The 20,351-nt window shown below is 42.2% G+C and overlaps 1 protein-coding gene across 2 annotated transcripts in view; it reads left to right on the plus strand.

Moving 5' to 3' along the window:
• Positions 1–19,698, plus strand: part of GMPS (guanine monophosphate synthase) — a 45,466-nt gene extending 25,768 nt beyond the window's left edge. For both annotated transcript variants that reach the window (XM_066600189.1, XM_066600198.1), the window contains 9 exons: positions 3,695–3,846; positions 7,135–7,308; positions 10,182–10,287; positions 10,627–10,742; positions 11,908–12,033; positions 13,184–13,299; positions 13,446–13,576; positions 17,229–17,401; positions 19,101–19,698. In XM_066600189.1, coding sequence (XP_066456286.1) covers positions 3,695–3,846; positions 7,135–7,308; positions 10,182–10,287; positions 10,627–10,742; positions 11,908–12,033; positions 13,184–13,299; positions 13,446–13,576; positions 17,229–17,401; positions 19,101–19,202 — 1,196 coding nt within the window. In that variant the 3' untranslated portion in view covers positions 19,203–19,698. The remainder of the gene's footprint in view (positions 1–3,694; positions 3,847–7,134; positions 7,309–10,181; positions 10,288–10,626; positions 10,743–11,907; positions 12,034–13,183; positions 13,300–13,445; positions 13,577–17,228; positions 17,402–19,100) is intronic.
• The last annotated feature ends 653 nt before the right edge of the window (positions 19,699–20,351 follow it).

A 20,351-nucleotide genomic window follows, 5' to 3' on the forward strand; every position in this document is an offset into this window, starting at 1 on the left:
CTATTAAATGAGTGCTACCGTGAGCTAGTGCTTGTGTTTTCCTGACAATTGCTGGGCTGCACCTGTAAGCGCCGGTACATTCTGGCAGATAGTACGGGTACACGCCATTATTGCTTGGGTAATAGCTCTAATTGCCTGGCACCACCTGCGCTTGCAATTATCTGGAGAATGTGAGCTCTAGTGGCTGCTGGTAGCGCTTGTGAAATAGCAGCCTAAGGCTTTATACACACGAACACTTGGAACCGCGATAAAACATCAGCCGAAAATCGCGACCATTTGAAGCGTTGGATTCCAATGCATTTGTTCAGATGGGAGATTTTCCAGTGCGTTAAATCATCCGGATGGAAATGATAGCGCATTCACTGTGGATTCCAGATGGGCGCGTTTACGTGCATCCGAAAAAGATAGGTCTTGCTCTATCTTCTGGTCGAGATCAGCCGGAAGCTCCTGTTAAGGGGAGGGAGAGGGACTTTAGCAGCGGCTTCTATTGCCAGGATCAGCCGGTGAAAGGAGTGGGAGAGAGTTTAGCCTTGTATATACGCTGCACCCAGCCGCGTGAATGGGTCTAAAAACACGATGCAGGCAGCCAAAAGTGTAACGCCCGTGTGAAAGAAGCCTTAATGGTGCAGTTATATCCAACAAAAATTAAGGATTGGTGATGCTGATTTTGAACTCGCCCAATCCTTCTTTCCCTCGAGGTCTCTTCTACAGGCTCCATACACATTAGAGCACCAACTGTTCATGCTAAATTTGGTTGATTTTGACCTTCTTTGATCTTGAACCAACTGTAAAGTTCTTGGACTGAGAGCCTTGTGAAGTCTATTAACCCCTTCCCGCTACAGGGCGTAAGTTTACGCCCTGGGAGCAGGGTACTTCCCGGAACAGGGCGTAAACTTACGTGCTGGGAAGAGCGCGAGGTGCATTGGAGATGCGCCCCCCTCGCTGTTAACCCCTTCCCTGCCACGATCTGTGTAGATCGTGGCATGGGAGGGGTTCACAGAGGGAGAGCGCTCCCTCTGTGAAGTTGGGGGGCTATCGCGATATAATTGCAGAAAGCCCGGCCTGTTTCCATGGCAACAGGACACTAGCCACTGGCGTCCTGTATTGCCATAGCCTGTGATCGCTATATAAGCGATAAGTCATGGCAGGGCCGTAGCTATGCCTTATCACAGCGATAATCAGTGCTGTACTGTAAGTGCCCCAGAGGGACACATTGTGTTAAAAAAGAAAAAAAACAAAACCTTTTTTATGCTTTTTCTCATATTAGCATAAAAAAATTAAAACCCCACATATTTGGTATTGTCGCGTCCGTAACGATGCATACAATAAGGTGCACATGTTTTTGACTTTGCACGGAAAAAAAGCGTTAAAGCTAAAAAACTGAGGCAAAATGCTAATTTTTAGCATTTTGCCTCCCTAGAAACGCAATCAAAGTGATCAAAAAAGCCGTATGTACCCCACAATGGTACCATTAAAAACTGTAGCTTGTCTCGCAAAACATAAGCCCTCATAGAGCTCCGCACATAAAAAAAATTAAAAAGTTACAGGACTTTGAATGCAGCGATTTAGAAAAAAAAAAGATTTCCAAAAAAAGGGTTTTTTTTTTATTGCAGAAAGGTTGAAAAAAACCTAAAAAAAGTAAGAATTTTGGTATCGTTGTAACCGTACCGACCCGCAGAGAAAATGTATTGTGTCATTTATGCTGCCTGATTAACGCTGTAAATAAAAGTCTATGGCAGAATTGATGCGTTTTCTCTCCCTGCTATCATAAAAAAATAAAATAATAAAAGTTTTTAAGTCTATGTACCCAAAAGTGGCGCCGATAAAAACTACAGTTCGCCACGCAAAAAAACAAGCCCTTACACGGCCACGTCGATGGAAAAATAAATAAGTTATCACTTTTGAAAAATGGAGAAGAAAATCCGCCAAAAATCGGTGCGTCCTTAAGCCCAAAATAGGCCGTGTCCTTAAGGGGTTAATCAGCGGTGGGGACATAAAGTGAATACCAGCCTCTCCTTCTCTATCCTCATGTAAAATCGCAGCTAAAAAGTGTCAAAATCTGCACCATCGTTGCAGATTTCCACACTGTTTTTGATTTGGATCTGTAGCCAATTTCACTTTTTCAGTTGAAGAAGCATCAGAAACTGTGTCCAAATGCGCACCAATGGCAAGGATTTCCGCAGTGGAAAATCCGCACCGTTTGCAGCTACTCTTGAACATACTCTTACACACACTTTAAAATCTCACTCCGAATACTAACTTAACCCCATAAGGACGCGGCCCTTTATTTTTCTTTTTCATTTTTTCCCTGACCCTTTCAAAAAGCCATAACTTTTATCCATCAACGCAGCTATCTGAGGGCTCGTTTGTTTTTTTTTCCCTGCAGGATGAATTGTATTTTTCAATGTTACTATGTAATGTACCATATAGTGTGCTGAAAAATGTAAAAAAATCTAAGTGGCTCGGCTTGATAGGCAATGCAATCTGCAATGGCAGCGGCTTTTAAAAGGCCCCTCAGGTGCCATGGGAACCAAAAGGCACCCTGCGATCTCGTTGCTGGAGGCTGTTCGTGACTCCTGAACTCCAATCGAAGCATTTAAATGCCGCTGTCAGAAAGTAGTGCGACTTTTAAAGGGTTAACAGCTGTGATTAGCGGGAGTGATGATCGGAGCTTTGCAGGCAGATGTTAGCTGTAAGGGAGAGAGCCGGCAGCTGCATTGTATGGAGCCAGATCGACCTCCAATCACCCTCCATACAAACCCCCAGTAACGTAACTGTATGTCCTCTAGCGTTAAAGGGCTATTCTGGTAACTCAAAGTGAAAGTTATGTGCTGCTTAAGGCGATAACATATAATTTTGCAATATAATGATATAACTTGTATTACAACGCTGCAGACATATTGCATCTTTGTAAAACAAGTTCTAACATATTGCAGTATTTAATTACATAGTTTTAGTGGTTATGTGAGGGTAATGCTGTCACTCTCATTGTAAATCTCCGTAATAAACTAGTAGGTCTATTAAGGCCCATTTACAAGGAGCGTGGATCGCTCAAAAATCACTAAAAAGTGATCGTTTGAGCGATCATTGTTGCGTCTAAATGCGCGCCCATCGTGCACTGCTAGCTGATCGTTAAATTCAGGCCAACCTAAAAATCATCATTTGGCCTTAGTTCTCCACGGGTAGTGCTGATAGCATTGTTTCCCGCCGGAGAATAAAGGAGCTGAAAGCAGATAAGATCATCGCTCCGTGTAAATAGGCCTTTAGTTTGCTGTTAATGATTGCTTTCCATTATGGCATATTAGGATTAGTGACTTGTTGGCTCCTTGCCTTTTTTTTTCCTTTTTTAATCAAACCCGTTCCTGAACATTTCCAATATACGGTTTGGTCCCACATCTCAGGAACCGCGGCCGTGTAGACTCAGTTCATATTTTAAGGTATTCAATCAACGTATAGAGTCCCAGAGAAACACAGGTGACAAGACACCAGAAATGTATTACTGGGTAAGGGATCGATATAAGACACCATTTATGGGAAAACGTGAAACCATCTTGAGTCGTTGCACCCATGGGGGTTGAAAAGGTTACATATATTAAAACATAGGGGTGTATTTTCAGAATTAAAAGCAACTGTTGGCTCCCTGCCATTCTAAATGGACTCATAAGCAGTGATTCCCAATCTGTTTCCTCCACAGTTGTGAATGCAGCACATTCATTTTACAATGGTACTACAACGTTGCCAATATCCGATGAGGACCGAACACCCCGTAAGAGAATCAGCAAGACCCTTAACATGACCACAAATCCGGAGGAAAAGAGGAAAATCATTGGAGACACCTTTGTAAAGGTTTGTACTTTATGTGGGGGTGGGCCTTGGATCTCACCGACTATGACATATTGGCAGTTCTCTCTTATTAAGATGGTCATGTTTACGTGGTCATTCACGTACTTCACGGCGGCTGTTACGGTGCTTTATTATGATGTTCTGTTTTTTGACAACTGCTGCTTCAGAAGCCTAGCAAGGATCTCCCGTGCCAGGGAGACCGAGTGCTCGGCTGTCAGATGACAGCCTGGAACCTGCTTTAACCGCACAGACTGAAGAAACCATAGATCTCCGCTGTTAACTCTGTACATGCTGCGGTCACACTGCAGCATGTAAAACGCTGACAGTGGGAGGAGGGGGCTCCTTCTCTCACCCATTGGACCCCTGCGATCACAGGTTTCCAATGTGTGTACCCAGAGGCTTTAATATGGTCTCAGATTCAGCCAGCTACAGTGACCTATGAGACTCAAAGACTCTCTAATACACTGCAATACTGAAGTATAGTAGTGTATTAGGCCTCTTGTCCACAGCCATACCGGTAAAACGCGGTGTAATTGTTCTCCCCCCCCACCCTCTTCCCTTCCTTCAGCTCCGTAGCGTTTTACCAGTGTTGGTAAATACCGTGTCTGCCGGCAGAGATCACGTATGGCGGCGCATGCCCTTGTATCACATGCACAGTGTGACTGTCTTTTTTCTTTTAAATTCCCTGCTCTATTTCATAGCATGGATGCATATACGCAATGTATTGTGGATGGATAGTGGTTACATACGCTGCCCAAACAAATATATAGGGGTCATGCTGTGTAGTATGCAGAGAAATGGAGCATGATGCAAGCTGTCTTGTGCGAATCGATACACAGTGTCTACATGCGCATGGATCAGTGAAAGTACTCACTAGATATCACATGTGTAATACGCAAAGCAAAAACGCCTGTGGACGTGAGCCTTAGAATTATAAAAGTGATATTCAAGTTTCCTAGTGGGCGCCCTTGAGGTGCTGAGGCAGTTTGGACTCTACTCTTAAAGCCCTAGAGCCATAGCGATGTTCCTGAACAGGAGTGGACTCTGTGCTTTAGCATCTCACGGGCGAATTGTATTTTGTCAATAAGTTTAAGGAAGCAAACCATACCCCAAAAACTGTTAGATGTTTTTGTAATCTAGATAATTCAGTGTCCTAGGGTATTTATTCTATTAGCATACGTAAGGAAGGAATGAAAGTTAGGTTGAGGAGGTACACTAAATACAGGATGGAGACGACCGTCGGTAACTGTGGTTCAACTGTCCCTTTCCTTCGAGCGGCCCCTCAATGTTTTTGGAACGGGCGGAGGACATTGTCCCCATTAGAATGGGCTCCCTTGTGATGCTGATGCGCGTTGGACTCCACTCCTTGAGTTCCACTTTCCATCGGATGGAAGTGAGGCTTTTCTGTGTGATAGAATGTTAGTAAGTTTTAGGTGAGCAAACCAGGTGATGACCCTTGCATACTGGACTGTCAAACTTTCTGGCCCATCAGGCTATTTGTAATTTTTTACCCATTTAATTGGTGATGTTGGTGTGACAAGTAAAAGAGGAAAAAATGCCAAATCCCCACCATTCCCCCTCTACTATGTAAAAAAAAATCCCACGTGTTATCACTGCTTTCGTGATGATGCAGAGAAAAGTTAGTATGTTTAACCTGTACAGTGCGTGTCATAAAAAAAGTTAATTTTCCCTATCTTGCCTTACAAAAAGCGGACTACAAAGTAATCAAATCGTCACACGGACTAAAAAAAATGGTACCATTATTAAGTACAACTCATCCTGGAAAGAAAATGCCGCTTTCGCAGCACACTGTGAACACATAAAAGGAAAATGTTAGAGGTCTCGGAATGCAGCGATAAACAATACTTTTTCACACTTAACCCTTTCCAATCCAATTAGTATCCTGATTTTCCTAGGGGGCATATTTTTTTCTACCATTATACATTGGCGCTATCTGCTGGCTAAAGCCAGTACTGCATGAGGTGACACGTTGAATAGGCTCCGACAGCAGAGAGCCTGGCAATATACAGTAAGAGAACCCCGATGGACATCTTCCAACATTGGTGCTATACAGCCTTAAATCATAATGTCTTCAGAGGTCAGACAGTGGATTGGAAAGGGTTAATAGAAGGGGGGCGGACCATTACAGAATTGCAGATTTTGTTAATCTTGCCTCTAGAAAAAAATGGAATAAATAGCAATCAAAATGTTATATGTTCCCAAAAATTGAATAAATGAAGACTCTAGTTCATCCTGCAAAAAGCAAGACCTCGTACAGCTCTGTCGATGGCAAAATAAAAAAGACATGGTTTTTGGAATGCGACAACACAAAGGAAAATCTTAAATTTTAATTTTTTTTTGTGTCCGAAAAGAGCAAAACCTAAAAAAAATTGATAAACTTGGTATTGCCGGAATCTTGCTGACCCAGAGAATAATGGTATCATGCTATTTAGTATGCACACTGAATGCTGTAAACATGAAATCGCCCGCCCCCTCCACCTCCCCCTAAAAATGGCAATCTTTTTCCCCAAATCCTCCTTTTAAAAAATAAATAAGTAAATGATAAAAGTTGAACAGTACATTATACTTGTGCAAAAATGCCATTAAAGGGGTTGTCCCGCGCCGAAACGGCTTTTTTTTTTTTTTTAAACCCCCCCCCCGGTTCGGCGCGAGACAACCCCGCTGCAGGGGTTAAAAAAACAACCCGCACAGCGCTTACCTGAATCCCGGCGGTCCGGCGTCTTCATACTCACCTGCTGAAGATGGCCGCCGGGATCCTCTGTCTCCATGGACCGCAGGGCTTCTGTGCGGTCCATTGCCGATTCCAGCCTCCTGATTGGCTGGAATCGGCACGTGACGGGGCGGAGCTACACGGAGCCCCATTCAGAAAACAAGAAGACCCGGACTGCGCAAGCGCGGCTAATTTGGCCATCGGAGGGCGAAAATTAGTCGGCACCATGGAGACGAGGACGCCAGCAACGGAGCAGGTAAGTATAAAACTTTTTATAACTTCTGTATGGCTCATAATTAATGCACAATGTATATTACAAAGTGCATTATTATGGCCATGCAGAAGTGTATAGACCCACTTGCTGCCTCGGGACAACCCCTTTAAATATACAACTTGTGCCCCAAATAACAGTTTACGGCTCCTGGAATGCAACAATGAAAAAAACTAAAAAATTAGCTGGGCATTGAGGCATAAACAGACTTTGTCATGAAGGGGTTATTAGGATTGTCATGTTTTGTGTGTTCATGTAAATTCACCTATAGATTCTACTTTGCTTGTAGATTGCCAATGAAGTCATTGGTGAAATGAACCTTAACCCCGATGAGGTTTTCCTTGCACAAGGCACATTACGACCGGATCTGATTGAAAGTGCGTCTCTTATTGCTAGTGTTAAAGCTGAAGTTATTAAAACGCATCACAACGATACAGAACTCATCCGGAAGCTGAGAGAAGAGGTAATGTCTTTGGAGTTTAAAGAGGAGTTTTATTTATTTTTTTTTCTAAGCAGGTCGTATGTATTTCCATTAAAATTCAGGTAGGACCGTTCAGATTATTGCTGACTACTAGTTGTAGTTTACATTGTAATCTGTGCCTGTAGCATTGATTTAACTTTAGAGGTTTATGGGGATGTTCAGTTTTGGCTTTTTCTGCTCAAACATGCAAAAAAAAAGCTTTACTCATTGGCCCTCATTAAAAACGCCCCATACCGTTCGACGACTCCTAATAATTCAAAGCTTAGAGCATAATTACCAAATGTTTGATTAATTACTGATTTTTTTAAAACCGTAAGTAGCTCTCCTTGAATCAGAATGTGAGATCTTGCGCTCCAAGACCCTCTTATACTGTGGGGGGTGCCAGGAGTGGATTTTTTTTTTGTTCTGTTTTTAATGAGCCTCAAAGAGTAACATAGTTCGTAAGGCTGAATGAAGACAATGTCTATCTAGTCCAGCCTGTCTATCCTCCTGTGTTGATCCAGAGGAAGGCAAAAAACCCCAAGGGCAGAAGCCAAATAGCGCTTTTGGGGAAAAAATTCCTTCCCGACTCCCTAATGGCAATCAGACTGTTCCCTGGATCAACCCCTAATAGTTCCTACCTGCCTATATACCCGGATTGACAATTAGCCTAAGGTTTATATCTTATAATGTCCTTCCTTTCCAGAAAGACATCAAGGCCCCCTTTTAAACTCCTCTAAGGAGTTTGCCATCACCACATCCTCAGGCAGAGAGTTCCACAGTCTCACTGCTCTAACAGTAAAGAATCCCTTTCTATGTTGGTGATGAAACCTGCTTTCCTCTAAACGTAGCGGATGCCCTCTTGTTACCGTTGCAGTCCTGGGTTTAAACAGATCATGGGAGATATCCTTGTATTGTCCCCTCATGTACTTATACATGGTTATTTGGTCGCCTCTTAACCTTTTTTCTAGAGTAAATAGTCCCAATTTGGAGAGCCTCTCTGGGTATTCCAGTTCCGTCATTCCATGTATTAGTTTAGTTGCCCTTCTTTGAACCCCCTCCAATACCGTAGCATCTTTCCTGAGCACCGGTGACCAGAACTGTGCGCAGTATTCCATGTGAGGCCTGACAAGTGCCTTATATAGTGGAAGGATAATGTTCTCGTCCCTCGCCCCTATACCCCTTTTAATGCACCCCAAAACTTTATTTGCCTTTGCAGCAGCTGATTGGCATTGGTTACTCCAGTTTAGTCTATAGTCCCCTAGTACCCCCAGGTCTTTTTCCATATCACTTTTCCCTAGCGGTACCCCATTAAGTGAATATTGGTAACAACCATTCTTGCTGCCCATGTGCATAACCTTACATTCATCAACATTGAACTTCATTTGCCATTTTCCTGCCCAAGCCCCCAGCTTATCCAGGTCCGTTTGTAGCCGCACATTGTCCTCCATTGCATTAATTATATTGTATAATTTAGTGTCATCTGCAAATATTGATATTTTGCTCTGCAGTCCCTCTATCAGGTCGTTGATAAATATATTGAACAGAATGGGGCCTAATACTGAACCCTGTGGCACCCCACTAGTGACTGTGGCCCAATCGGAGTATGAGCCATTTATTACCCCCCTCTGCTTTCTATCATTGAGCCAATTTTTAACCCAATTACACACGTTTTCACCCAATCCAAGCTGTCTCATTTTTTATATTAGTCTATTATGTGGCACGGTGTCAAAGGCTTTAGAGAAGTCCAGATATACTAGTAAGTCTCTTATTGTGGGGGTTATTGAGTTGTAAAATAAAAAGGATCTAGAAGTCGAGGTAATTGGCCCTCCTCAAAGAGTCTTAGCAGATAGACTTCTTTTCATATGGAAGTGCTTGATCATGGCACCAGCTTGGTGGTAGAAGCCCTGATCTGTAGACTGATAGTGGATTTACACAGTACATCTTTTGAGCACTTAAGCGCCACAGCCGTCCCAATGATATCGCGTCTGTACCTACACCTGGAAGTTAATTGCTCACCACTTCCTCAGTTGTCGCTCACTTGCCCCGTCTGGTCCTGTGTCTACACAGGATAAGTCAGCTGCAATTGCACTTTTGAGCGATTTTGGACAATATCTGCTTGTGTAAAGCCACCTTTTAGGGGTACATTTATAAGACCAGCATCTCATATGCCAATTTTAATAAGGACGGCGCTGGCCTAAAGATGCACCTAATGTAACAGGCATACATCTCTTAACAAATTAGGCACATGAAGGGAAATTTACACCAGCTGTGTCGATGTAGACTTCCACTATAATGTACGCCAGTATAGTAAGTTTATAGTGGAATTAGTAAATCCTCCCTCCTGCTATGTCTTGCTCCCACCCCCTTTTTTTTTTTGTCACTTTTTGTACAAAATTGCGGAGAAAAGGTAAAGTTCACAAATTTTGATGCAAAACATGGCGTACTGCAAACTTTGTGACGTTTTTTATGCCAGATTCTGCTCTGAACCATCTGCCCCATCTCTAGAATGGCTTAGTACTGACATGCTTTGTAGAATAATGAAAGAGATCTGAAACGTGACTCTTGGGCAGTTTGTATACATGGTGAAAAAAGGTCTTTAAAGGGGTTTTCCTATTACTTAAAATTGCTTTACAACTGCTCTGTTCTTTTTGAACGCTGTTGGCCAGAATGTGTGACTCCCGCAGCCAATCGCTGGCCACAGCAGTGACCTTCTATAGCCAGTGATTGGCTGCACCTGCAACTAGGAAGGGCAGAGGGGCTCTAAGTCATAGGAAAACTCTTTAAACTTTTCTGGGTCAAGTTTTTTAAGTGAGAGAAGTTTTTTGTTATTTTATTAAGTTGCACGGTCATAAAATAACTTGTATTTTCTTTAGGGAAAAGTTATAGAGCCACTGAAAGATTTTCACAAGGATGAGGTTCGTATATTAGGAAGAGAACTTGGGCTTCCTGAAGAACTTGTGAGCAGACATCCCTTTCCAGGTACACAAATCGAAATATCACTTGAGTTTTCCAAAACCTTTTTTCTACAGATTTATTCTACTGTAAGCCGTTTGCACCTAACTTATTTGGGTGAAATGCCTCGCAACGTAGCGTTCAGCTTCATAGTGTTACAATGAATTAAGACCGTGATCTCCAACTTTGTGACTGTGGCTCACACGGCTTATGTCTATCCCAGAGAGCTGCAGCCTTAAAGAACCCTACAGTCAAGGAGGGTGTCTCTGCTGGTTCCTCTGGCCCCCGCCATATGCAGTCACTCTCTTGGCGCTTTATTGGTAAATCAGTCTTTGCTCTAATAAGTGTTCTGTTGCTTCCCTTTAGGTCCAGGCTTAGCCATTCGTGTTATATGTGCCGAAGAGCCTTATATCTGCAAAGATTTTGCCGAAACAAACAACATATTAAAAATAGTTGCAGATTATTCAGCAAGTGTTAAAAAGGTACACGTCTATGTATTCTTCTCTTCCCCTGAGATTAATAAGGTATTTGATTTCCCTGTTGGCTTGTATGACGTTTCTAGTCCAGCAGTGAAATTGAAGGAGTTTATAGTCCCAACAAATCTCTCTTTCTCTCTCCCCGCCGCCCCTTCACATGATGCTCAGACGAGTTGTCAGTTACTCGAAAAAAACGAAGCTCGCTCGAGCATCAGCCTTAAACGAGCGTGCTCGCTCATCTCTCCTCGTATTTTATCCATTGATCCATTTTTATGCTTAGGAGTCCAGTGGGTGGTCCTATTCACTGATAACTGAACTATTATTGTTCAGTTTATTGCTGAATCGTGCGAAACTAAACCATCGCTCAGTGTAAAGTCAGTGACTGAACGATAATTCAATCCTTTATCTTTTGTCACTCAAATGACAATCTGCCATCTATGAAGCCCGCTTACTGTGAATGTAGATTGGCTGCCAAAAGTGATCTGTCCCACGCTGTCTCCATTCTTTTAATGATTATCACTCCTACCTGAAAGCACAGAAGTGATAATCATCTCGTAAGCCACCTGCACACAACTGTATTTTTGCTGGGGAATCCATGGTTGGCATCCACACGGAGGATCCAGAGCAAATACCTTTCAAAGCATGTTATGTAAACGCGCTTTTTCCTTGACACTTGCAGAAAGGAATTGTGATTTCCACAAGCAGAAGAGAAATCGTAGAAAGCCGTCTGACCCACAGCCCATCCGTAATTAACATTGTGAATAGGCCGTTGGTACCCACGTCATCGCGTAGTGATGACACGGGAAAAACAGACACTTAGGAATAAAAAAAATCTGTACTGCGCATGACCGAAAGTGAGCGTCCGCGATCATCCATGGTACAGCAAAAGCAGGTATGCGGGGTCACCGGCAAAAGTTTGTAAAAGGTTTGTTATCCTTTAAATGTATTAAACACAAGTTATAGTGAATCTTTTCCCACACAACTATATATCCTTCTGCTCTATAACATGCTGCAGGCAGATCAAACTGCATTTTCAATGTGACAGGTTCTCTTAAATTTGTTAGTAGTAGTAGCAGCACAAGCGCTATTTCCAGACCTACCTGTAAATTGCACTTCTCGGTCTGTGATAGTATTGGGATGTCTCTCATGAATATGCCGTTATCCCTCACAGCCTCACACTCTGCTTCAAAGAGTCAAAGCATGTACAACAGAAGAGGACCAGGAGAAACTGATGCACATTACTAGTCTACATTCACTGAATGCCTTCTTGTTACCTATTAAAACTGTTGGAGTGCAGGTGGGTGCTTTTATTTCAGCTGTTTCTCTGATATTTAGATATAGAGCTTAAACTGTAATCTAAAATGCCTGGAAATGCTCTGGGTAGAGCAGAATGGAAATTGGTACTGGAAATATCAAAAGTCTTCAATCAGCTATTGAGCATAGACTAGCCCTATTTATATGCTGCCTCTCTGGAGGTCCCTGCACATACATGCAGAATCCATTGACTTGTATGCAGCAGGACTTCCTGTGATCACCTTATTCTTGGTGTTCCTGAATATGGCGCCCCCTCATCATTTATTTAGTAATGGATCTGTCTCCGTAGTCATAGAAAAAACACCTGATCTATTGGATGAAGAAGACGCTTGGTCTAGGGCACTGAACAAGGGGAGTTGCTGAGGAGTGAGCTCTTCACAAATGTGAACATGTATAGCTAGTTTCAGTACAGCATCCGTTTTGGTACAAAATGGAAAAACCTAACAAATGCGTAATTTTGGTATTCTCTTAATCGTACCGACCAGCAAAAAAAAGTTGTCATTTATACTGCACAGTGAATGCCATAAAAAAACACTAAAAGAAATTAACTATGGCAGAATTGATGATTTTTCACCCCGACCCCTCGGAATGAATAAGATATACATTATATGTATACCAAAATGGTATCAATAAAAACAACCGCTCGCAACACAAGGAATGAAGCGCTCATGTAACTATGTGACGGGTGGACAAATTATGGCTTTTAAAAAGTGGAGATAAAGATTTCTCAAAATTGTCACGTCCTTGGGGTTAAAGGTGGCGGTGCTCTTTCTAGTTCTACACCATAGTTTTTCTTAATGAGCAAAGACTTGGATACCTGTGTACCCCCGGTACTTCCCAATGTGTCTAGGCCAGTATTTCCCGAGTACTTCCGACAAGTCACGATTTGAGGATGTGCTGTAGAGAAGATCTGTGCCAATGTCTGAGGCTCTGACAATAATTGCATCATCTGTGCAATACTCAGGGAAATCCTGAAAACATGATCTAGTGTATGTACTTGAGTACTGGAGTTGGGAAACGCTGGTTTAGGCCAAGCAGCGGTATTTTGACCTTGGCATGTTGAGTATTGCTTGCTCTAGTTTCCTTCTTTCGCAGTAGTATGGTAGTACGGTAATGTTCTTGTTGTCCTGCAGGGTGACTGTCGCTCTTACAGCTATGTTTGTGGTATCTCCAGCAAAGACACTCCACACTGGGACTCTCTCATGTACTTAGCCAGACTAATTCCTCGAATGTGTCACAACATTAACAGGTTGGTCACTTGCAATTAATTGTAAGCTGTGTCATAGGTGTGAGGTCTGTCCTAGACGTCACACCGTGTATTGTCCCTCTTTCCTTGAACTTTGAATGTTTTTGCCTCATGAAGTAGTTTTAATCTGACTTTGTTCTGTTTTTCAGAGTCATTTATGTGTTTGGACCACAAGTGAAAGAGCCCCCCACTGATGTCACTCCTACCTTCTTAACAACCGGAGTGCTCAGCACATTGCGGCAAGCTGACTTTGAGGCACATAATATCTTAAGAGAGTCTGGTAAGGGTCTTTACTGTCAGTATGAAATTGTTGAACTTTAATTAGTTTTATTAGAGTAAACTCATAGGCATGAATACAAAATATAGAGAAAAATATGAGACCAACATGTCCTAAGATATGGAACTGTATGCACATAGTTAGATACATTACCTTTAGAGATGAGCGAGCACCCAAATGCTCCGGTCCGCGTTATTCGAGCTTTTCGTAAAAATCGAGAGCTCTACTCGAGTAACGAACCATATTGACTACAATGGGAGAGTCGAGCATTTTTGTATATGGGACGCCGGGTCCCGAGCTGCTTTTTTTTTTTTTTTTCTCTCTCTCTGAGGCGGGGTCGAACACAGCGTGATGCTCGTTCAAGTAACGAGCACCATCTAACGGGCATCAAGCTTGGCAGAGTACGTTCGCTCAACTCTAATTACCTTTTGAAAAAGCAAAAATGTATACTGCACAGTTTTACTTATTTTTTTTTTATTGTGGGATCCCCTTCTGTTGACAAGAGTACTCAACCTTGACCTCACAATAGTTTCTTATTCTGCCCAAAATACACACAGCTGCAATACTTTTTTCAACTACATAAAGTTGTTTTGGCTCAACAAAAGGGCTTTCTTCTCCTGGCAGGCCATTTCTAATCTCATTTTCGATACCATATTGGATGGGCCCGCTAGCCATCCTCCACCTTCTCCTGATGTTGCATCCACTTCCGCTTTCTCACAGTTTCTCCACGACTGTGGTCCCATGACATTATGGGAGAGTTGCATCTTCCTATGAAAGACCATATTTTTCATTCTAACCCACACTCCTCCTTCTGACCGTGTACTAACATGTCAGCGCTTTCTACCTATTTTGTCCTCATCAATACTCTCCACCCCCTGGTCTGACAAAAATGCAGTTTTTGCTTCTTGTTTGTTACCATCCCTGTCAGTATTAGCAAACTGGCATCTTAACGACTCCATACTGTCTTCTTCTACTTTATCCGCTGTTATTAAGGACCTTATTGTTGAGTTATTTAACCTCAATGCTTGTTCTGTATCCTCTCCCATTACTTTGCAGGCAGCAGCAAAAGTTGCATTATGGGGACAACTAATTTGTTTAGCCTCTAGGAAAAAAACTCAAAAATATATATAATTACATTCTCAGTTGGAGGCAGCTGAGAGTGATTGGAAATCACTTCCCATGCGTGCCCTCAAATCTAAGGTTGATGTGTTGAAGGTGGAGCTCAACCTTTTGCTTAACGCTGAAACTGAAAAATGCCTCAGTTAGACTAAACGTCAATTTTACTCTCATAGCAACAAACCAGGCGCTTTCCTAGTCAAGCACCTTAAATATAACCCCACACCACCTATACCTATGAAGCTTAGGACATCAAACAGCTCTATTCCAGCCAGTCCCCTCTAACATTGTTAGTATCTTTAGTAAGTACTTTTCCTTGCTGTATTCAAAACCTCCAAGCCTAGACCTCTCTGATTCATCTCCCTCTTCTCCATTCTTGTTCCACCTTCATTATCTTCTCAACAGAAAGAATGGATGCTATGATTACTCTAGGAAGTTTTGAAAGCCATTAAGTCCTTTAAACCCGCTAAGACAGCAGTACCCAATGGCTTTTCTCCTCTTTTCTACAAATGTGCTGATGACTTGGGCCTTCATCTGGTAGCTATGTTTTAATACTGTTCCAGGCTCATCTGCTCTTCCATCCTTTCTTTCTGCCAATGTCACAGTAATCTCCAAACAAGATAAAGACCATCTCAATTATTGCCCTATCTCTTTTCTAAACATTGACATTTAAGCTCCTGTCAGAAATTCTTGCATCTTGTTTAAACACCTTCTTACCCGGTCTTGTTCATAAGAATCAAACAGCCTTCATACAGGATCATCAGGCTGGGGACACATAAGGCTATCCATCCAGCCCATTACATGTCTAAAAGAGGCCTCTGTTCCCTTTTTTTTTTTTTTACTGTTGGACATCAACAAAGCTTATCTGGCTGGGACTACATGCATTTAATTCTTCAAAAATGTGGATTTGGTCTGCATTTTCTTTATTGGCTTACTACACTGTATGCAAATCCCTCCACTGTGGGCCAGTCTCTTCCCCATCCTTTCCAATTGAGAGAGGAACAAAGCATGGATATTTATTGCCCCCTATTGTTTGTGCTGGCCAATGAACCTTTGGCCACATTAAAGGAAGACCCAAGTATAAAAAGTATAGCGGTAGCAGGAGTCCACCCTAAAATAAACTTAAAATGTAATTGCATACCACATCCTCCTCTTCCTCTCTCGGCCCCACGCCTCTCCTCCAGCCACTTCTCACTACCTAATCTATTTTTGGCCTAACAGTAAATCCAGACAAGTCCATTGCCCTCAACATGTCTTTCTCCCAGCAGGAACTCGGCCTTTTGAAATTTAACTATATGCCTTTCGTTGGGAAAGTTCATTTCTAACTTATCTTGGCATTAAATTAACTCTTTGTTACTCAGATCTTAATGCTGCCAATTATCATTTTATCAAGTCCCTGCTTGCATAGATGGACATCTGGAGATCACTCCCCAATTTATGGCTTGGATGTATTCATGCTATACTTACTGCTATACATGCTTCACAATCTGCAAAGGAAATTGCTTCTTTTTGTCTGGGGCTTTTCTAAGCCAAGAGTTTCCAAATATAAATTACACTCTAAATTGGAGGAGGGTTTGGGGTCCCAGTCCTCTCAAGCTGCGTTGATTGCCCAATTCACTCTTCAACACTCCACTACTCCCTGCTCCCCTATGGGCTGTCTTAGAACTTCCGAATGTAGATCCAATTCCCCTTGACTCCCTCCTGGTTACCTCCAAAATCTAGACTACCTCCTACTCAGTCCCTTAACGCAATTGGCCCATGAAAAACCTTTAACCTCTATCCAGGGGTTCGACCACAGGAACCCCTATGACTCACGAGAACGGGGGGTGGTGCGGGGGGGGGGGGGGGTGTTGTATCGTGTGTCCCGTTGGGATGGAGAGGCGCTCATGCATGGGCACTAATGCCGATTTCAGTGTCTGTGGAACTAACTCGAAGAAGAGCCCAAAAAACTGTTCACAAATGTCGAGTTTTAGTTTTCTTTTTTACTTTTTGTCTGATCATTTTAGTGTGTGTTTGTTTGTGTGTGTGTGTGTGGGGGGGGGGGGGGATGAAACAAAAAGGCCCAAAAGCCTATTACTTTGGACTTGGTCTGGTTTCTCTACAGCTTGCCTAGCTTATGTTTTAAAGGGGTTGTACCGGTATTGACGTATCACCTAGGATAGGTGATAAAAGTTTGAATGCGGAGACTGCCGCCGATCCCAAGAACAGGAGTCCCATGTCCCTCTCTCCTGTCACTGCAGCCTCACTGCACTCAACTGCAGTGTTGTGGAGATTGAATGCACGACAGCTATCCCCCCACCACTGTTCCTTTCAGTTTCTTCACTTAGGGGCAGGGGGGGGAGGGTGCTGTGAAAGGGACATGCAACCCCAATTCTGGGGATCCGTGAGAGTCTCAGCGGTGAATCCTCCACCAATCAAACTTTTTGTCATGTATCGTATGGATAAGTGATAAAAATAAATTGTGACAACCCCTTTTAAGGCACCCCATCCATTTTCCTATATTGCAGTGCACCAATTGTTTGCTTTTATTTTTGCACAGGTTACGCCAACAAGATAAGCCAGATGCCTGTCATATTGACACCATTACATTTTGATCGAGATCCTTTACAAAAACAGCCATCATGTCAGAGGTCTGTGGTTATCCGCACTTTTATCACCAGCGATTTTATGACTGGCATTGCTGCTACTCCAGGCAATGAGATTCCAGAAGAGGTATTGTGGTGTTATTTCACCATCTACATGTGGTTCTTACATTTTTATTTTGGGGAAATTTGTTGTAAATGTAGCCCAGTCCACAGTAGGCTTGTAATGTTACCGTTGGCAAGCTTGTACATCTTTGGAAATGTCTGAATCTTGGATAATGTCTTTTAACCCCTTCCCGCTATAGAACGTACAGTTACGTCCTGCGGGGTCGGGGTAAATATAAAGTGAGATCGCTGGGCGATTCCCTTATACAGCACAGTCGTCGGTTGTTTACTGCAGCCGACACCCGGCGGTAGTAGCTCCGATCAGCCGCGCAGCTGAGCGGAGCTATTAGCCATTTAAATGCCGCTGTCAAAATGATGTTCAAAGGTCCTGTACAGCCCCCTGCGAGGGGATCGCAGGGAGCTGTGCTGGTGTCATGGCAGCTGGGGGCCTTCTGAAAGTCCCCAGGGCTGTCTTGGCAGAATTCCTTTCAAGGCATCCCTGTGGAGTGGCTTAATAGACTATCTGCCAGATGGCAGAATGTCTTTTTTTTTTTTTTTTTAAACGTTTTTCAGTATATCGTATGGTACATTAAATAGTGCCATTGAAAAATACAAGTCGTCCTGCAAAAAACAAACAGCTGTGTCGATGGATAAATACAGGAGTTACGATTTCTAAAAGGAGTGAGAAAAAAAAACGAAAATTGAAGGGAGGGGCCTCTTCATTAATGGGTTAAAGCAAATCTGTCACCATCTTTTCTTTTTTTTTTCTTTTTTTTTCCAGCCCTCACTGAGAGCACCTTTAGGTAGTGCCTGTCACAGATTACAGTGATATGTTTGCTATATGTATCTGTGCAGTAGTTTTTGAGAAATTGGCATTTTATTAATAGCAGCCAGACACAGAACTAGTCCTGCATATTCATGAGCTGCAGGCTGGCCAAACCCACCCCGCCCTCCAGCCAATGATTGGCAGCTCTCTATGCATTGTTATAGGCAAACAGTTATCAATCATTGGCCAGAGGGTGGGGTGGGTGTAGCTAGCCTGCAGCTCATGAGTATTTTTAGCGAAATATCCACTACTTGGTATGTTTTCAGGTGGCCAAATTAAGGAAGTATTAATGTTTTGCGCTCGAAGAAGCTTACAAATCGCACACACTTTGATTGTGATAGGAAGTCATCTAAATTATTAGACAAACGGCACATATATTTTATACAAAGACATTTGAAACGATGCTAGAACACGCCTCACTTGTAGTAATTATAATTTATTATCATTGGTTATTAAAAGCTGAACAAGAACAGTGACGTCTCTTTAGAGGCTGGATGTCTTTCAGGTTGATTCAAGTGGTTTCTCATGAGACTTCTGTAAACGGCCTTGCATTCTTTTGATAGAAACAATATGCGTTAAAGGAAAGACCGTAAAAGAGCTGGTTACAAGACAAAATAAAAGATCGGAAATCTTGTAGCTTCTCTTACAGAAGCCAGGATTACTCTAAGTAGTGCTGCTACTGATTAAAATATAAGCTTGCCCAAAAACTATCACACAGTAGATATATCAGTGTGACGGTCACTTCCATGTGCCGCCCTCGGAGAAGGGTGCAAAAAGATGGTGACAAAGTCTCTAAGTTTAATGCAGAGTGAAAATAACTAACTTTTTTTTGTAAGAAAATCATTTTTTTTCCCCTTTTTGAAACTTATTCATTTTTTACATCTTTTATTATTTGTAGGTTGTTTTGAAAATGGTGACTGAAATTAAGAAGATCCCAGGAATTTCTCGAGTAATGTATGATTTGACTTCAAAACCACCGGGAACTACTGAATGGGAGTAATGAAATGTGTTCTAATGTGGTGTAAAAGTACTGTGTGCAGCTTGAAAGTCTATCAGAAACCATTCCCAGTGTTGACATGCAGTACTGTTGTTCAGTTGACTGGAGCTGCTACTGTACATGACATCTGATTCCGTTCTCAGAGCCTGCACCTAAACTAAAGTCTTGTTGCATCAATGGTGCAGAGGACTTGTACGGGTAACAATAATGGCAGCAATTGCCTGAGTGCAAACAACTCATCCTGCTTTGCCTTTTGTCTTACGGAATCCGCCTGTTCTTTTTTTCATGTGTTTTTGTTGTTGACCTGTTTTTGTTTTTTGTTTTTTTTTCCTTTTTTATTTTCTTTCCTTTTTTTTCTTTTGTAAAATGTACAAAAAGGCAGTTCATTTATATACGTTTATCAATACCATTGTAATAGCCCAATAATGTAAAATGATTACCTGATGTGACCAACTGCTTTTGAACAGATTTATTATAAATAAATATTTTGCCAAATGGAGTCGCAGATGTCTGGGAATTGTTGGCCGCAAGTCAGCTGATTAAATCGCCATCGGAAAGAGACAGTAAATGTCATAAAAGTCCGAAGAAAAAAAATATCTTAGTTGGTGAATGGGTGGATACCACAGAAATGCTGCCGGACTTGGACGCCGCAAGAATTTGCAGGCCCAAGTTAACCCCTTCAACTCGGCCATGTTCTTAGAACCTTTCCTGATCCTCTATAGGGTCCACTGCCATAAGGGAAGCCTGTTGCCGTAACGTATCTACTAGATCCCCACCAATGTTTAGATGGGGGGGGGGGGTGCATTCACACAGACTGTCCCAGAAACTAAAGGCAATGTCAAGTTCTAAACCCTGTGATTTATTTTTTATTTTCTTTTTCCTGGAAGTGTGATGCTTTTTTTTTTTTTTCTTTTTTTTTTTTTTTTTTTTAAATTTTAGGCAAAATCCATTGCACTTCCGCATATGCATTTTTTACGGATATAAAAATTGCATCTTATTTCAATAGTAAAAAGTGAAAAATTGCATCACAGTCATGATGTGCTGCTATTTTTTTATTTTATTTTTTTTCAGGCTCTCAGGAAATAATGGACTATTCTTAATTAAGAATCGCCAAAAAATAGGACATGTTGCATTTTCTTTTTTCTTCTAAAA

This window comes from Eleutherodactylus coqui, chromosome 1 (genome assembly GCF_035609145.1).
Source record: "Eleutherodactylus coqui strain aEleCoq1 chromosome 1, aEleCoq1.hap1, whole genome shotgun sequence".
Lineage (NCBI taxonomy): Eukaryota > Metazoa > Chordata > Amphibia > Anura > Eleutherodactylidae > Eleutherodactylus > Eleutherodactylus coqui.